We start from the raw sequence: 16,852 nt of genomic DNA, 5'->3' as shown, positions 1-16,852 counted from the left end.
AAAAAAATTTCCCAAGAAAAAAATTCCGCTAGAAATGTTTTTTCTTGCAATCCAAGCATGGCCTCAATTTATGCTGGTGTCCATCTAAATTAACCACAATTGTATGAATTTCCCACCAAAAATGTGGAAAGAAAAAAATTTCACAAGAAACAAATTTTCTGTTAGAAATGTTTTTCTAGCAATCCAAACAAAGGGTAAGGGGAAAAAAAGAAAAACATTTTATTTGGGGTTAAACGCACCAAATACGATGAGGACCTTGAGAGGACCAGGGGTCCATGCAAATAGGGCATAAAATCCGGTAACCGTGAAATTCACTTCTTTTCTAGTTAAAATATAGCTCTGTTTGGATGCCGGGTTTTTTTTTTCCTGGGATTTATGTGGGTAAATGTAGGAGGCAAAAGAGGGGACAAGCATTAATTAGATAAAGATATTATGATGAGTGGAGAGAGAGGGTAGAGAGAGAAAGAGAGAACACTCTTTTCAAGACAAGATTTTGTTGATGTTGGCAAGAAAAAGCTGATGTGACCACTAAACCTTTACCCACATAAATCCGGAACAAAAAAAACCTAGCAACGGTTTTTTTAACCGGTTGCATGGGGTGTGAATAAGAAGGTTTGAATTTATGATGCTTTTAAGATGTTAGAAGGTTAGTTTCCTTTATTAGAATACTCCTGAGCAGCTATGGCAGTGTTCCCATGGCAGATGTCTCATCTGATAAAGGACCTTTTTGAAAAAATTAAGGTGTAAGAAACTTGTGATAGAGAGAGAGAGCATTTAATGGAATGAGAAGGATCTGACCTTTCTTGGAAAATGAGAGGGCCATAGTCTATATAATATGACAACTTCGTATTCGAGAAGGAGACCGTAACCTCCTTTTCTCGCCACCTTTGGCACATGTATTTGTTTATTTGATTAACCCTGAATTAAGGGTGTCAATTTTGGCTCCAGCTCGGAAGCTCGCTCGAGCTCGGCTCGGTAAAAGCTCGGCTTGAATCCTAAACGAGCCGAGCCGAGCCGAGCTCGTTAAGCTTAATGAGCCAAGCCCGAGCTAGGCCGGGCTCGGCTCGTTAAGGATTTAATATATTTAAATATATATTATATATTAATATTTACACTAAAAGGGTTGTCCAGCGAGTGAAAAGGGGAGGCAAAATATGTCACTTCTTTTTTGGAACCCCATTTGTTACTTGACCAGCCCCTGTGGTGTAAAAAGAGTAGTCAAATTACACTAGATAGGGCTATCCAGGGAAGATGAGGGGTGTGAATATATGATTGCCCTTAATATAACCCGAGCTAGGTAAGGCTCGCAAGCCGAGCAAAGCTCGAGCCTGGTTCGAGCCCGAGCCGAGCTCTTGAGCTTAACGAGCCGAGCCGAGCTGGGCCAAGCTCGGCTCAGCTCGTTTACACCCCTACCCTAAATGGACTACAAGAAAAATATTTATGACAAAAAACATTTTTCTTGGATTTTTTTCTTTCCATGATTTTGAGTATTCTTAATTCATGAGTTGTAGGGAGGGACTTATGTCACAAAAAATAGAGACTAGTTCAGAAATGGAAGAAAGGGGGGAAAGTGAGGAAGAAACAGATGTAGAAATAGAAACAACTTCTGAAACGAAGGGGAGTAAACAAGAGTACATACCACTCAGCCAAAGAAAGATGATGGAGAGTTGACCGAAATGAGCACTAAATGCTTTTCGAGAGATCTCCTCCAAATCACTGGTATGGCTATCGAAATCGTGAGCATTGGCATGAGGGAAATGTTGTAAGGGAATTGCTAGCGTCCTTCGCAAAAGGCATTTCGCGGGTGGTCTGAAGGATATATTTTTGTAAAGGGAAATGATATATTCACCCTTTTTTAGTTGGGACAGCCCCCTCTAGTAGTGTACAAGAGGAGTCATAAATATACTAGAAGGTGTTGTCCCAAGTCATAAAAGGGGGGAATTTATCACTACCACACTCCCTGTAGGATGATTCGCACCCCATTTAACATGAATTGTTGGGACTTTGAACGCTTTTTTATGCTGTTTGACGTCAATTCATGTTAAAGAGGTGCGAATCATCCTAAAGGGGGTGCGAATTCATCATCTCCCTTTTAGAAATATTTTTCCTTTCCATCTCTTTGCTTGTCTTTTCCTTTCCATTTTATGTGTCTTTTCAGCTATGTTTCTTTCAATGCAAAATCGGGGTTCAACAAATATTACATTTTCTGTCACTAGGCGTAAAATTTGTTTTACATCCATTTCATGTTGAAAGAAACAAAAGGCGTAGTAATGCTGAGGAAATGGGGTGGAGGTATCATTTCTTTATTTGATCATAGGAAGTGATATCTCAGCCAATGTTTCCAATATTTGCACCTTTGTTAGATTTTACCAAGTAATGACTGTATTTTCATCTCTTTTGTTTGTCCTTTCATGAAAATGAAGTCATTTCCCTAAAAAAGACTAACACTAGGGATGAAAGAAATGCTGGGGCAAGGGAGAGAGATTATTATTTTTCCTATTTATTATGAGAACGACTAGATAGAGACTCACCATATATTAATCAATTCTAACGATCGATTTTTGGATCCCACATGCGTACATGCATGTATGTGTGCGTAATTGAAATTGTTGGTCTTGTAAATGTATGTGGCCAAAAAGATATCCCTCATGTAAGATATAAACATAAACTAGGGACAAGGGCATATAATTTTTTATGCAAGATAATAAATGATACCTCTACCCCTTATTCTGGAAACATAGCTCGAGAAAATAATTAAATAAATGATACCTCCACCCCTCGGGTAAGATATGAACATAAACTAGATAGTAGGGCTGCAACAGGGTTGGGTTGGGTCGGGTTTTACAAAACCCTAGCCCAACACTGGATCCTATTATCTCGGCCCTGACCCTCCCTGACCCTGAGTCGGGGCCGGAAAACCTCAACCCATTACCCGCCCTACAGGGTATTGTGCTGGCCTTGGCCCGCCCTAATTGGGCAGGGCCGGGCCGGGCCGGCCCTAATTGTCCCTAGTGCAAATACCTGTTAAGAGTGCTAAAAATAAAGCAACCACTTATCATATGGAACAAAATGATCAATAAACAGAGAAAGGGAACAAAATACGACAATATGAATTCAACAACATGACGGGCAACAGAGATAATTAATAATAATAATCTAAAGAAACATCAATCCAAGATAATAGAAAACATTAGCAAAAGAAACATGCCCAGATGGTTCAATTCGATAATAGAAAACTCAGGGTCTGACCGGGTCAAGGTACCCGAGGCATTAACCCAAAACCCACCCGACCTGAGTCAGGGTCTAAAAAAATGAACCCTAACCAACCCTCAGGGTTAGAAAATCCAGCCCTGACCCTGTTCAGGCTCAGGGCAGGTGAGGGCTTTCAGGGCCAAACTTGCACCCCTACTAGATAGCCCCAACATAAACTAAACAGCTCTCTCTCTCTATCTCTCTCTCTCTCTCTCTCTCTCTCTCTCTCTCTCTCTCTCGGGGAATATAGATTGGTAAATGATATATTTGTCTCCTTTATTGCTTAGGACAGCCCCCTCTAGAGTAAAATAGGAGTCATAAATACACTAGAGGGGGCTGTCCCAAGTAAAATAGGGGTGAATATATCACTTATCTTTGAAAAGGTGAAACATAGTAGTTTAAAAAGAAAAATACTTGCAACTACAGGCCGAGATCATACACTTGGGTCTACTTTATTCGGAATCCAAACCATTCATTAGTTGATTAGTTGGGCCCAATGTAACTAGCCTTGCCCAAATAATGTTCTCCATAGGACAATCCTAACCCTCCAATTAATCTATAGAAGGATGGCAACATATATAAACCTCTACTAGGATCATCTATAGAGATGATTTTATCGGAAAGGCCTATTTGCACCCAAGAAATAAACATTTGGGTATTCGAACAAGGTGGGTCCCAAAGAATTTTATAATAAATATGCATCATGAGACGACTTAAATGATGGGTGGCCCACTCGATAGGATGATCTAAAACGTGAGTTTTTTTTTTTTTTTTTTTTATTTTAAAGATTATGCTTTTATGTGGAGTCTGCACATAGATTACGTTGTAAAGAAAAATTATACTATGGGTGGTTGTACAAACCCGTATTTTTCAAAATGTACGGTGCGGCCCACTCCATCAGATGATCTAAACCGTCCATTTGTTGGGCCACATCGGAAGTAGGTTGTGCCCCAAAAATTATTTACATAGTATGATCCAAACCCTCCGATCTATTGAAGTTTTCATAATGTGAAGTCCATCTATAGATTGGATGGTTAAGATCATCCTACGGAAATGATTTTTAGGGCATAGCCTATTTACGTTGTGGCCTAACAAATGGACGGTTTGGAACATCCTATGTAGGGGGCCCTTCCCTACTTTTAAAAAAATATGGGTTTGTATGACTAGACCCGGCAAAATGGCACCCGTACCCGCGGGTACACCCGGCCTGTAGCAAAATTTGCAGGTACGGGTACCAATTTTGTTACCCGCAAAAAAAAAAAGACCCGCACCCGGCTTGCACCTGTGACCAGCAGGTGGGTCTGGGACGGGCCCTGGTACCCGCGGGTTCCCCGTCAAAACTAGGGTTAGCTTTTTTTCTTTGTTTTTCATTCACTAAAGACTAAGCAAAGAATCAATCAATAAAAAAAGACTAAACATTTCATTCACTAAAGACTAAACAAAGAATCAATATTACTGCTTAGTCTTTGTTTAGTCTTTTTTTATTGATTGATTCTTTTTTGTCCTTTTTTATTGATTGATTCTTTTTTGTCTTTTTTTTATGGAATAAAAAAAGACTAAACATTAATATTGATTCATTGTTTTTTCTTTTGTTTTCTCTCCTTCCACTCGAGTCAAGCAGCCACGAAAGTGACGAAACCCTAGCCTAACCTCTCGAGATGACTCATATGATGTGTTTTCATTTAAAACACATAAGGGGGCTTCTACATCATGTTTTTAATTCCAAGCCTCTTTTTCATTAAAAATAACATCACAACTTATGATCAATTTTTTGGAAATAGGATCATAAAGTCGGTACCATTTTGTCTCCACACTATAGCCAACAAAAATACACTTTCTACTTTTATCATCTAACTTCTACTCTATGGAAATCGAAAGAACTTCTACTCTGATACCACTCTGTAGAAAAAATAATAATAAAAACAATATATAAGAAAAGGAAGAAGACAAACTTTCACTGACTTTTTGTTTTATTCGTTCATCTCATAAATCCTACGTTACACCATAGCACTATATATATATATATATATATATATATATATATATATATATATATATATATATATATATATATATATATATATATATATATACTTGTTGCTATACGGCAACACTCCAAAAAAAAAAAAAAAAACTCACGTTTTCACTTTCCTAATTCTAGCTAAATTCTAAAAGTACTATTATTGATAAAAATAACACAAGAAGCCTTCACTTTGGAAACTCCCAACCGACTCAACACAACTTTCCTAATAATAAAAAATTCTAAATTTTGTTTAGGTGGGCCCCAGAAGTTACCACCGTTTGAATTAGTTTCCAACAACTCTTTGGTTTCCCGAAAGAATAATAACATCTTAGATGACTATATATGTTTGAATTACTTTGGTTTCCCGAAAGAATAATAACATCTTAGATGACTATATATATAGCACTGATTTAGCTTCTCATGTTAAGTATTAGGTAGTGAAGACCAGATACAAATTGGAGCTTGCAGAGATGGAACAAGAAAGAACAATGGAAGAAAGAAGAGATTGGGTAGTACAATTTCAGGAGCGACATCAGTCCATCGATCTATGGAATGAGAATCTCTGGAATAAACAATGTATTTACAGAGTGCCGTCGTTTATGAGAATTCGCAATAATGTAGCATATGACCCGCATTTCGTCTCCTTGGGTCCATATCATCATGGAGAAGCGCGACTTATGCCCATGGAGGAACATAAGGTCAGAGCTGTTCCTCATTTCCTCGAGAACACCACACAGAGCAGGTGTAACGTTCGTAGCAACCGAACCATACTACTTGAGCGCTATGTCATTAGTTGAGGAAAGTCGGTCACTCACCAAGTCAATCGAAAATTTCTATGCTTGGTTCAAAGATCAAAACCTTGACGACGAGAAAGAGCCTTAACATATAACTAAGAGAGAGACCCACAGTCTCGTAGCGACCGTTAAGCTCGGAGCAAGAAATAAGGAGCCATTGCGGATGATTTAGATAGAGGGTGTAGGCAGAAGCTTTCCGAGTCGGGGAGTGTGTATCTGTATACACACACATGTGGATGCATATATATATATACACATGTAGAGAGAGTTTTTATATGGTGTTCGAGCGTTCATGCACATTCAACTCTTGATATTTGATCCTGCGATAGTTGACTATCTCGGAGGTTTTCGTTTGATCAAATATCAAGGGAGGCACCTATGTCGTACCCTCATACGTGCATGAACGCACGAGCACCATAGGACGGTACTAAATTCGCCCCGTTAACAATGAAGATTATTAGCTGGTACTTGACAACTGAAAAAATGCCACATCTAGAAGAAAATTTTATTTATTTAATAGAAAACATGTTCAAATTAGTTCTTCTACTAAACATAGGTGAACACGTCTTGTCCAATGCTGCACAGGTGCATCATCTTAATAGATGGGGTTTCGGCCAAACAACGGTATCAATTTATCTTGCAGTTGAAATTTGGGAATTGGAACCTCTTCTTGAGGATGAATAGGGTGCTCACTGTTCCCCCACATCCTCACCTTGAACACCACCTTACGAAGGTTATTTGAATTTCAGCCCCTCTAGCTTCGCCATGATTGCCGACACCAACCAAGTCAAAATGAACATGATCTTGCCAGGTCTAGTTTCAATACGACAACGACAAGCTTTTAGGGTAAACGCACTAATAGTAATTAAGGTGCATTATTACAAAAGTTGAATAGATAACTAGTACCAAATCTTACTCAAAAGCTTATCTACAAATTCCTCAATATTCTTATCTGAACTTCCACCCTTTTCTAATGCCTCTTTTGCCAATTCCCTCCATTTACAAGCATTCCTCTTAATCTCTTCTGCTCTTTCTCCCTCCATCACTGCTCTTATAGATCGCTCCACTTCTTCCTTTCTTACAACTTTTTTCTCATCAACCCTAGCTTTCAATCCCACACCCCACACCTCCCCCACATACTTAGCATTAGTGGGTTGGTCAGACCATTGTGGCATGGCCACCATTGGCACTCCTAGGCTTAGTGCCTCCAATATAGAGTTCCACCCACAATGTGTCACAAAGCAACCCACGGCCTTGTGAGCCAACACCTCCGGTTGGGGGCACCAACTCACCACTATCCCCTTCTCTATTCTCTCCTCCACAAACTTACAAGGTAGCTTGTTCTCCTCTGACTCCCTCACTACCCACAAGAAGTAGTAATTTGTCCCTCTAAGCCCCCATGCCAATTCCTCCATTTGCATTGCTTCTAATTCTGCTAGGCTTCCAAATGACACATATACAACCGACCCAATTGGCCTTGCATCTAGCCACTTCATGCATGTGTAACTATTTGGGTCTCTAAGGTCGACGCCGCAGTGGTTGTCGCCATTGATGAGATTGTCTAAGTATACAGATGGCACCGCGGGCCCGATCGTCTTTACTCGCAAAAGTCCCTCCATCCAGCTTACTACCTTGAGAAATTACATGACAAGGTAAACTAGTTAGAAGATTTTTAAGAAATTTAATGAAGGGGAATGAGATTCCATGCCTTTTCTAGCATTTCACCTCGTTTGTTTTTCTTTGTTCATTATGGCTCTCTCTCTTTCGATGTAAAATATGTGTAAAACAATTTTTAAGCCCCCTCTTCCACATAAAATGGGTGTATTATTTGTTTTACACCCATTTGTATGTAGAAAGAAATGGTCGTGTTTCTTTGGACATATATATAGAGGGTGTAAAACAAATTTTACACCCATTTTCCACCCATCGGGTGTGAAATTAGTTTTATACCCATCAATATGTAGGAAGAAATGGCTCTATTTCGTTTGACATAAAATGGGTGTAAAAATAAAATTTTGTGTTTCTTCCTACATACAAATGGGCATAAAACAAATTTTACGCCTATTTTTTGCTTAAAATGGGCATAGATACGCCAAAAGTAACCAAGTATAACATGGAAATCATTTCCTAGAAAAGGAAAAAGAAGAAGAGTAGAAATATCATTTCCCTTGAATGAAGCATTGAATCAAAGGTGAATAATTTGTATTTGACACTTTTGGAGTCTCAATCTGGACCGTTCATGTTGACTGGACGATCATAACCATAATAACCGGATCCTTTCTAGTTGGATGGCAAGCTCGTTTCCCCGAAAACTTGCTTCCGATGCTATTTTCTTCTCACTTTCCAAATTTAGAAGAAGCGTGCTTCCCAAATGCTTCCTACATGTTTCTTTAAATTTAGAGTACGCTTCATATTCAGGTGATTGTTTTTTCTTGAAAGAATATTTTCTCCCTTTGATAATGTTGATGGATCGTATTTGAGAAACAAAGTGCATTCAAAACCTGAAAACTCATCTTAAGATTCGAATGAAAATTATGTGGATCATTTTCCAAAAGCTTAACATTAAATATACATGAATAAAACAGTTAGTCTCTATTCATTTTGAGTCCAGAACTCATTGGACCTTGTTCGTTTTGGATTCTTAGAAGTCCAAAATCTGATTATGGGACTGAGAATTGCATTTAATTTTGAGTCCAATAATCAGTTTTGGACTCAAAATCAATTCTCAAAATTCAAAACCAACCGGGCTTTTTTGGACTCAAAACTGGACCTTATTGGACTCAAATTCAATTGTCTAAATCCAAAATGAATAAGGCCTTAGGATTGCTTGGTCAAATCATTATAGCATGGCCCATTGTCTTGGATTTTGAGAACAGATTGTAAGTCCAAAACTGATTATTAGATTCAAAACCAAGGTCCTAATGTCTTTGATTTTTGAGAACCGATGGTGAGTCCAAAAATCAGTTTTGGACTCACAACCAGTTCTCAAAATCCAAAGCAAGCTGGACCTTAGTAAGACAACCTCATAATACAATTAAGGGCCTATTTGTTTTGGATTTTAAGAACTGATAATGACCCCAAAACTGAGTATTGGCCTCAAATTTATGTTTAATTTTGATTCCAATAATCAGTTTTGGACTCACAGTTGGTTCTTCAAATCCAAAACAAACAGGGCCTAAAAATCACTATCCCATATCCAACCAAAGAAGTATAATAAAATTAAGACCCACCTCACCTTCCAGCATCTCAAAACTGTTAACAAAGACCCAGTCTGCCTTCTCCAAATTAGAGAACTGTTCCAAAAGAGACTCCAAGACAACTGGGTAGGATTCGGGCGCTGAAACAAAAGATGGAAGGTCTGATATGCCCAAATGAGGCAACCCAGATGCCGAAACTGGTGTCCCTACCAATTCCGCAGCCAGCTTTCCTTGGTGCACAAGATAGTAGATGGCATCCACGGCGCACGACTGCGTGAAGAAAGGCCCCCCATATAGGCCGAGTCGCTTGGCCACGTCGAGAGCCCAAGGAATAATACTATCATAAATGATGCAAGAGAAATAATCCTTAGAGTCACATTCATGTTTCTCTATAAAACTGGCTAACATTTGTGAGCCATGGGTAAAGAAATGTTTGAAGTCAGCTGCACCTTCTTCATCGCAGATAGGTTCGACCTTGACGAAGCCGTGCCCGAAATGCATCAACTTTGTAATGGACATAGTGGAGGCTAGTGTGACCTCGAGGCCTTTAGAGGCTAAGCGTTTGGCAAAGTGGAGCATTGGGTTTGTGTGTCCTTGGGCAGGAAAGGGGAGGACTAGAACATGGGGGGCTTTATCTCTTTTCTCTTTCTTCTCCATCCCTATATAATTTTTTTTTCTCTGAAGTCTATATATTGTTGTAGACTAATGTGAATAAGGGAGGAGTCACATTTTATAGGAGTAGAGGGAGATTATTTTAATTGACTCCAGTTGTCTGGTTTGATTAGTTTTAAGTCTCTGTGTCTTTTCTTAATGGACTAGAGAATACTGCGGCTAGAGTTAGAATAATTGTGCCTTGGATTGTCCTAATTTTTTATTTCCTTATTCGCCCTCGAAAGAGTAATGGACGGATAAGAAATTGAAGAAACCCTCCAAGATATCCATTCTGGCTTCAGTCGACAAAGAATCCTACTCATCTAGCATTTTGCGTCTGTGATTTTATGGATTTGGGTTTCTAACTTTTCTGAATTTTCATTTAAGAACGCCTAAGTTTTTCAGAATCATTAACTTAATTTGTTGATTTCTTTGAATGTTTCTGTTATAACCATAGATAATATTAGGGCTGTTGATGGACCCTAGAGGATCTGATGTATCCAAAGGATCCAATGTTAATGAACTGGATTTGGGCATAACAATTCGATTCGGACCATGTTCGTTGAATCCGTATCCTAAGGTCTGAAATTATTTGGGATCGCGATCTAGACCTAGCAATAAAATCCGATAGTGCGTCTTAGATCCGAATCAATGGTGTCAATATGGAAAATGCCATTAGAGTTAGGGAGATGATTTTTTCACAAGCCCCCCACCCAACACAATTCACGTTAAAAGGGGGGCGCATTATCCTTAGGGGGGATCATCTCCCTTAGAGATAATATCAATTGCCTCCGAGAGAACCTAGCAGGTTCAGACAAAATGGAATTTCTAAATCTATGCATAAGATGAGCATAAGATGCTTGTTTGGGGTTCCCATGTCAATACCCAGTTTTTTAGCATTTAACATTTGGAAGCCTTTGTTATCTTTTCTTTCTGACTCACTCTTTGATTCTATTTATAGTGTTCCAAGTGTTGCAGCCAAATTCCCCATCTCTTTCTTTTTCTACTGAAGTGAATTATTAGCTACTGAGGACTCTTTCTCCATTGGATACAACCTCGTGTAAATCGGAGGTCAAATGAAGAAGTTAGGATTCCTCAAAGATGTGAAAAATCGGCAAAATCTGCTAATTTGCGGTCTTGGGGAAAACCCCAATTTTGCGGATTTGGATGCCCGAACATAAGGGTTTTAACGCCTGAGGGAGGGTTTGCACATGCGAATTAAGCTAGCCTTAGCCAATATGATTCACTTTACTCACATCCAATTATATTTGAGCATTAATTAAGCACATGCCCAATTAATGCACTTAAATCCCAATCAATAGGATTTAAACATGAATCAACCAATAAGCTTTAAGTATTAATTAAGCACATGTTAATTAAAACAAGTACCCACCATAATATAGTGCATCTCCTCCTTAGTACATGTTTATGCACGCGAGCTATGTATGGTGCACCTCCTTCCTGTATCACATACAGTGGATCCAATCCATTCCACGCGTACAATCAAATCTGAAACCCGGATTGTCTAATAATCCAAAAGGGTCGAGCGAGTTGTGAGTGGGATCGTCGCAGGGATCCAATGGTCATTCTGGTAGGGCCCACCATGTGCCCAACTACGATTTCAAGTAATGTAGTTAACCTATGATTGCATTAGGCAAGTGGCTCCCACCAGAGCATTACCCTGAATAAGACCATCATATCTAAATACCACATGCACATCCAATGTGCATATTCTTCTTCCAATCCTACATTTACCGAGTTGGGTCCTAAGGGGGTGGACATCAATTATCCCTGGGCCCACTCAATGGTATACCTTTCGATCTATCAAGCTTGGGCCTGCAAATGCATTTGCAAATACCTTTTGAAAACAATTAATGCTTTTCAGAAAACCTTTGATAAATAATTTATCAAACCGACTGGCCAGTCATTATTTAAAGGGCGTAGTTGAGATTGAAAGTGTAAATGAACTTCCTCTACAAGAGAGGTGGAGGATTCCTTGTTGGGAATAACTATTGATCTCATGAGTTTACCCGATGACCCAGTGCTACCCTCTGGTAATCCTATTTGGACTACAGTTAGTTAGACCAAAGCCATAAGTTGCGTCCACAAACCAAAATGACCCCTCAACTCTAAGGACATTTCCAAGGGCCCTGTTGGACAAAATAACCTTATCCAAATCCATGTCCATAGGTTATTCTATAAAGTGAGTTCAGTACGTGATCCAATCATTGCACCCATTCCACCTACTTAGGGTCAACTACCCCAGTGACCAAGATAGGCCACCCCAATACGTGTATGGAGACAGAATCGATGTTGGTTGTGTACAGGTACGAGATGTCTAATCTCAACTCCAACCAGGAACATTATAGGTCTGCAATGAACTGGATGGCCATATCTTCCTGCCACATAATCTCTACGTGCATGACCTATCCTATGATGTTACCTAAGGACAGACGTGCGTCTAGAAGCGCATTACACACTCCTGTAAGTACCCAATAGATGTCATAAGTCAATAAAACATAGTTTCAATACGACAACGACAAGCTTTTAGGGTAAACGCACTAACAGTAATTAAGGTGCATTATTACAAAAGTTGAATAGATAACTAGTATCAGATCTTACTCAAAAGCTTATCTACAAATTCCTCAATATTCTTATATGAACTTCCACCCTTTTCTAGTGCCTCTTTTGCCAATTCCCTCCATTTACAAGCATTCCTCTTAATCTTTTGTGCTCTTTCTCCCTCCATCACTGCTCTTATAGACTGTTCCACTTCTTCCTTTCTCACAACCCTCTTCTCATCAACCCTAGCTTTCAATCCCACACCCCACACCTCCTCCATATACTTAGCATTAGTGGGTTTGTCAGGCCATTGTGGCATGGCCACCATTGGCACTCCTAGGCTGAGTGCCTCCAATATAGAGTTCCACCCACAATGTGTCACAAAGCAACCCACGGCCTTGTGAGCCAACACCTCCAGTTGGGGGCACCAACTCACTACTAACCCTTTCTCTATTCTCTCCTTCACAAACTTGGAAGGAAGCTTTTTCTCCTCTGACTCCCTCAATACCCACAAGTAGTAGTAGTTTGTCCCTCTAAGGCCCCATGCCAATTCCTCCCTTTGCACTGCTTCTAATTCTGCTATGCTTCCAAATGCCACATAGACAACTGACCCAATTGGCCTTGCATCTAGCCACTTCATGCATGTATAGCTATTTGGGTCCCAAAGGTTGACACTGCAGTGGTTTTCATCACCATTGATGATATTGTCTATGGATGGCACCGCAGGCCCTATTGTCCTTACTCGCAAAAGCCCCTCCAGCCAGCTTACCACCTTTGGGAAATTACATGACAAGGTAAACTTGTTAGAAGATTATTAAGATATTTCATAATGATATTTCCATGCCTTTTTTTATAATCAGCCCAACCTTATTTTGATATTTGCACAAACCCAGTTGTCTTTTCTTCTTTAATTGGCTCGTGAGAGCTTTTTGGGAAATTTAACAACCTTTTGACAGCTGCTTAAACACTAAAAGACAAGATGGATTCGGGAAAATATCAAAATATGGTTGCCCTGATATCATTTCCCTTTATTTTAAGCTCATTTTCTGTCAAAAGAATCAGAAAATCATTTCCTGGAAAAGGCGAACAAGAGAGTAGAAATATTATTTCCCCTGAATGAATATTAAAACTGATTATTGGACTGAAAATTGCATTTAATTTTGAGGCCAATAGTCGGTTTGGGGCACACAATATGAACAGGGCCTTAGTAAGACAAGCTCATAATCTACGGCCTTGTTGTTTGTCTCATATTTTCAAAACTGATTTGAGTTGAAAACCGATTATTGGACTCAAATTTACATTTAATTTTTAGGGCTGTGCATTATTCGGTTACAACCGAAATAACCGACCGAACCGAATTCGTTCGGTTATTTCGGTTCGGTTGGAAGATCAATCGGTTCGGTTTCGGTTTTCATGGAAGCCAAATTTCGGTTTTCGGTTTCGGTTTCGGTTTTAAGTGGAAAACATTCGGTTTGACCGAAAAAACCGAATTATTATATCACTTGGGACAGCCAGGAGTGAGTGAAGTAGCAAATTAGCAATGGTCAATGCCCAATGGGGTGTGTCCCAAGTAAAAAAGGGGTGAATATTATAGTTAAAAGAAAAGAAAAATCGTGAGAGTACTTTACCTTTAGAGTTAGGGACTTAGGTTAGGGTTTCTCACTTTCTGTTTTCTTCTCATCTCTTCCTTCTCACTTAGAAAGCCTCCACCGGACCACCGCCTCCACGCCTCCACCACGACTCTACGGGACTACGGGTGACGGCTCCACGGCTCAAGTCCTACCAGAGTACCAGGCTACCACGGGTTTTCCATTTTCTTCTTCGTTTCACTTTCAAGTTTCAACCCTACTCCACGGCTCCACGGCTCCACCACGGCTCAAGTCCTACCAGGCTACCACCGTACCACGGGTTTTCCACGGCTCAAGTTTCCATTTTCCACGGCTCCACGGCTCAACTCCTACCACGGCTCCACGGGTCCACCATCCGACGACCCTAACCTAGGGTTTTCTTCTTCGTTTCTTCCACCTCCACGGCTCAAGTCCTCAACCTCGAACATGTACCTTTATTTATTTTAATTTCTTTGGGGGAAATTTATAATATGGGTTTCTGATTTTCATGCTTGAAATGGGGAAAAATTTATGATATGGGTTTCCCATTTTCATGCTTGAAAGGGGGAAATTTATGATATGGGTTTGAGGGTTTCTGATTTTCATGCTTGAAAGTTGAAAGGGGGAAAATGTTTGAAAGTAATATTTGTTCTTTCCCATTTTAGGCCCTGTTTGTTTTGGATTTTGAGAACATGATTGTATATTTGTATGTTTTGGATTTTGAGAAACTGATTTTGTATGTTTTGGATATTGACAACATGAATACATGATTGTGAGTCCAAATCTGATTACTTGATTAGGGCCCGTTTGCCCGTTTGGATGCCGAGAAGCTTTTGATTTGGATTTCTCACATTTGCAGCCCTTTTTGGCTTTTGCATTGTAATTTGGATCGGATCAAAATCTTGGATCCCTAATTCAGCAGCTGACAGTGAAAAAATCAGATTTCTAAATATGCTGTCGAAATAAGAAATTGGAAATCCACAGATCTTGTAGTTTCTTTCACCCTCTTTGCTCCTCAACCTCTCCCTTAGTCCCTTTGCTGTCGGATCTATTCATTTTGTACTCAAAAGTCAAAACTCAATTCGAAATCCAAATACAAAATGGGAGGTATCCAAACGGGTCCTTATTTAATTTTGAGTCCAATAATCAGTTTTGGATTCTCAATTCGTTATCAAAATCCTAATCATACAGGGCCTTAAATTCTTAAATTCCTACAGTAGCTATTACATGCCTATTCCAAATTAGTTCTTGTCCTATAAAATAGCTATTACAGGCCTGTTCCAAAATTAGTTCTCCTAGAAAATAACATATTTCCAAATCAGCTCGACTGTGGCATCTGTGTAATTTTTGTTATTGGATTGGATACAGTGGTCAGTGGTGGGATTGGGTTCTCTCAACTTCACTCTGCAATTGTGGGGAAGTTATAGAGGAACAAGAAAAAGAGAAGGAGAAGAGATAAACAGTAAAAATATCAGGTATATAGTTTTTTTTTATTTTCAGTCTTTATAGAGAAAAGATTGCAGTCTCTTTCAAAATCTCCATATTCTTCTTATAAATTAGTTGCATGTACTAGTCATTGCTCTCATTTTGGAGCCATTTTCTTCTTCTTTAATCTATTCATAGAGATGTAGTTGCAATTTTTGAGTTTAAAGTGACCATTTACTTGCAATTTGAGTAGTGGTTTGATATTCTGATATGCATTTATGACGTACATTTCTTTTTCTCCTTAGATGTCGCACGAAGGAGAGGCTCATAATGTTATTTTGAGCGAGGAATCTTCAAACCCCATTGACTCAAACCAAACAATTTCAACCTCACGTAAGAGAAGGAGGATGAAGCCAAGGTCAGATGTGTGGGACCACTTTACCAAATTTGTTAATGAGAAGGGTGATCATAAGGCTAAGTGTAACTATTGTGAGAATGAGTTATTTTGTGATCCAAAAAGAAATGGAACTACCTCACTTAGGAATCACCTACCTTCATGTAAAAAGTTTCCCGCCAATATAAACACAAAACAAGCACAGTTGAATTACCAACAGATCAAGGGTCAAGAGGGGGATGGTATTCGTACCCTTACTACTTGGAGGTTTGATCAAGAGGCTATTAGAAATGCCTTGGCCTATATGATTATTGTAGATGAGCTTCCTTTCAAATTTGTAGAGAAGGAAGGGTTTAGACATTTGATGTCGGTTGCGTGTCCTCGGTTTCATATCCCATCACGTTCGACAATTACGGGGGATTGCTACCAATTCTTCTTAGATGAGAGGACGAAGTTGAAAAATTTCTTCAAACACTCGAGTCAAAGAGTTTGTCTCACCACAGACTCGTGGTCCTCTTTGCAGAGAATCAACTATATGTGTCTCACAGCTCATTTTATAGATAATGATTGGAAAATGCACAAAAAGATAATAAACTTTTGTCCAATTTCTAGTCACAAAGGTGAGGCCATTGGAAAGGCGGTTGAGAAGTGTTTACTTGAGTGGGCGATTGATAAAGTGTTCACCATTACCGTAGATAATGCAAGTTCTAATGATGTTGCGGTTGGTTACCTGAGGAGAAGAATTGTTAATTGGGGGTCTAGTGTTCTACAAGGAAAATACCTCCATATGAGATGTATTGCACACATCATTAATCTAGTTGTGAGTGATGGCTTGAAAGAGGTGGAAATTTCAGTTGAACGGGTTCGAGCGGCGGTTAAATATGTGAGGAGTTCTCCAGCAAGGTTGAAAGTCTTCAAAGAGTGTGTTGAGACCGAAAGAATCCAAA

At 39.4% G+C, this 16,852-nt stretch overlaps 1 protein-coding gene, 1 long non-coding RNA gene and 1 pseudogene across 3 annotated transcripts in view; 1 reads left to right on the top strand and 2 right to left on the bottom strand.

Moving 5' to 3' along the window:
* LOC143857937 (uncharacterized) overlaps window positions 1-4,892 on the top strand; it is a 35,297-nt gene extending 30,405 nt beyond the window's left edge. The window contains exon 6 of one of the 2 annotated variants that reach the window (XR_013238811.1): window positions 4,874-4,892. This is a non-coding gene — a long non-coding RNA (uncharacterized LOC143857937). Of the gene's footprint in view, window positions 1-4,870 lie in introns of both variants that reach the window. The other variant, XR_013238812.1, reaches the window with a different exon arrangement.
* Window positions 4,893-6,573: 1,681 nt separating this feature from the next.
* LOC143858134 (mogroside I-E synthase-like) lies at window positions 6,574-10,103 on the bottom strand. Its single transcript, XM_077368767.1, has 2 exons — window positions 9,300-10,103; window positions 6,574-7,700 (listed from the first exon to the last, which is right to left on the bottom strand). The coding sequence occupies exons 1-2, from the start codon at window positions 9,921-9,923 to the stop codon at window positions 6,969-6,971; spliced, it is 1,356 nt and encodes a 451-aa protein (XP_077224882.1). The 5' UTR covers window positions 9,924-10,103; the 3' UTR covers window positions 6,574-6,968.
* A 2,425-nt stretch (window positions 10,104-12,528) lies between these two features.
* On the bottom strand, window positions 12,529-13,119 carry LOC143857594 (mogroside I-E synthase pseudogene; annotated as a pseudogene).
* Between the last annotated feature and the right edge of the window lie 3,733 nt (window positions 13,120-16,852).

Source organism: Tasmannia lanceolata, unplaced genomic scaffold, assembly GCF_043159265.1.
Source record: "Tasmannia lanceolata isolate RefF3 unplaced genomic scaffold, GAP_Taslan_0.1 ptg000025l, whole genome shotgun sequence".
In the NCBI taxonomy this organism is placed as follows: Eukaryota; Viridiplantae; Streptophyta; class Magnoliopsida; order Canellales; family Winteraceae; genus Tasmannia; species Tasmannia lanceolata.
This window is presented reverse-complemented; position numbering and strand designations above follow the sequence as displayed.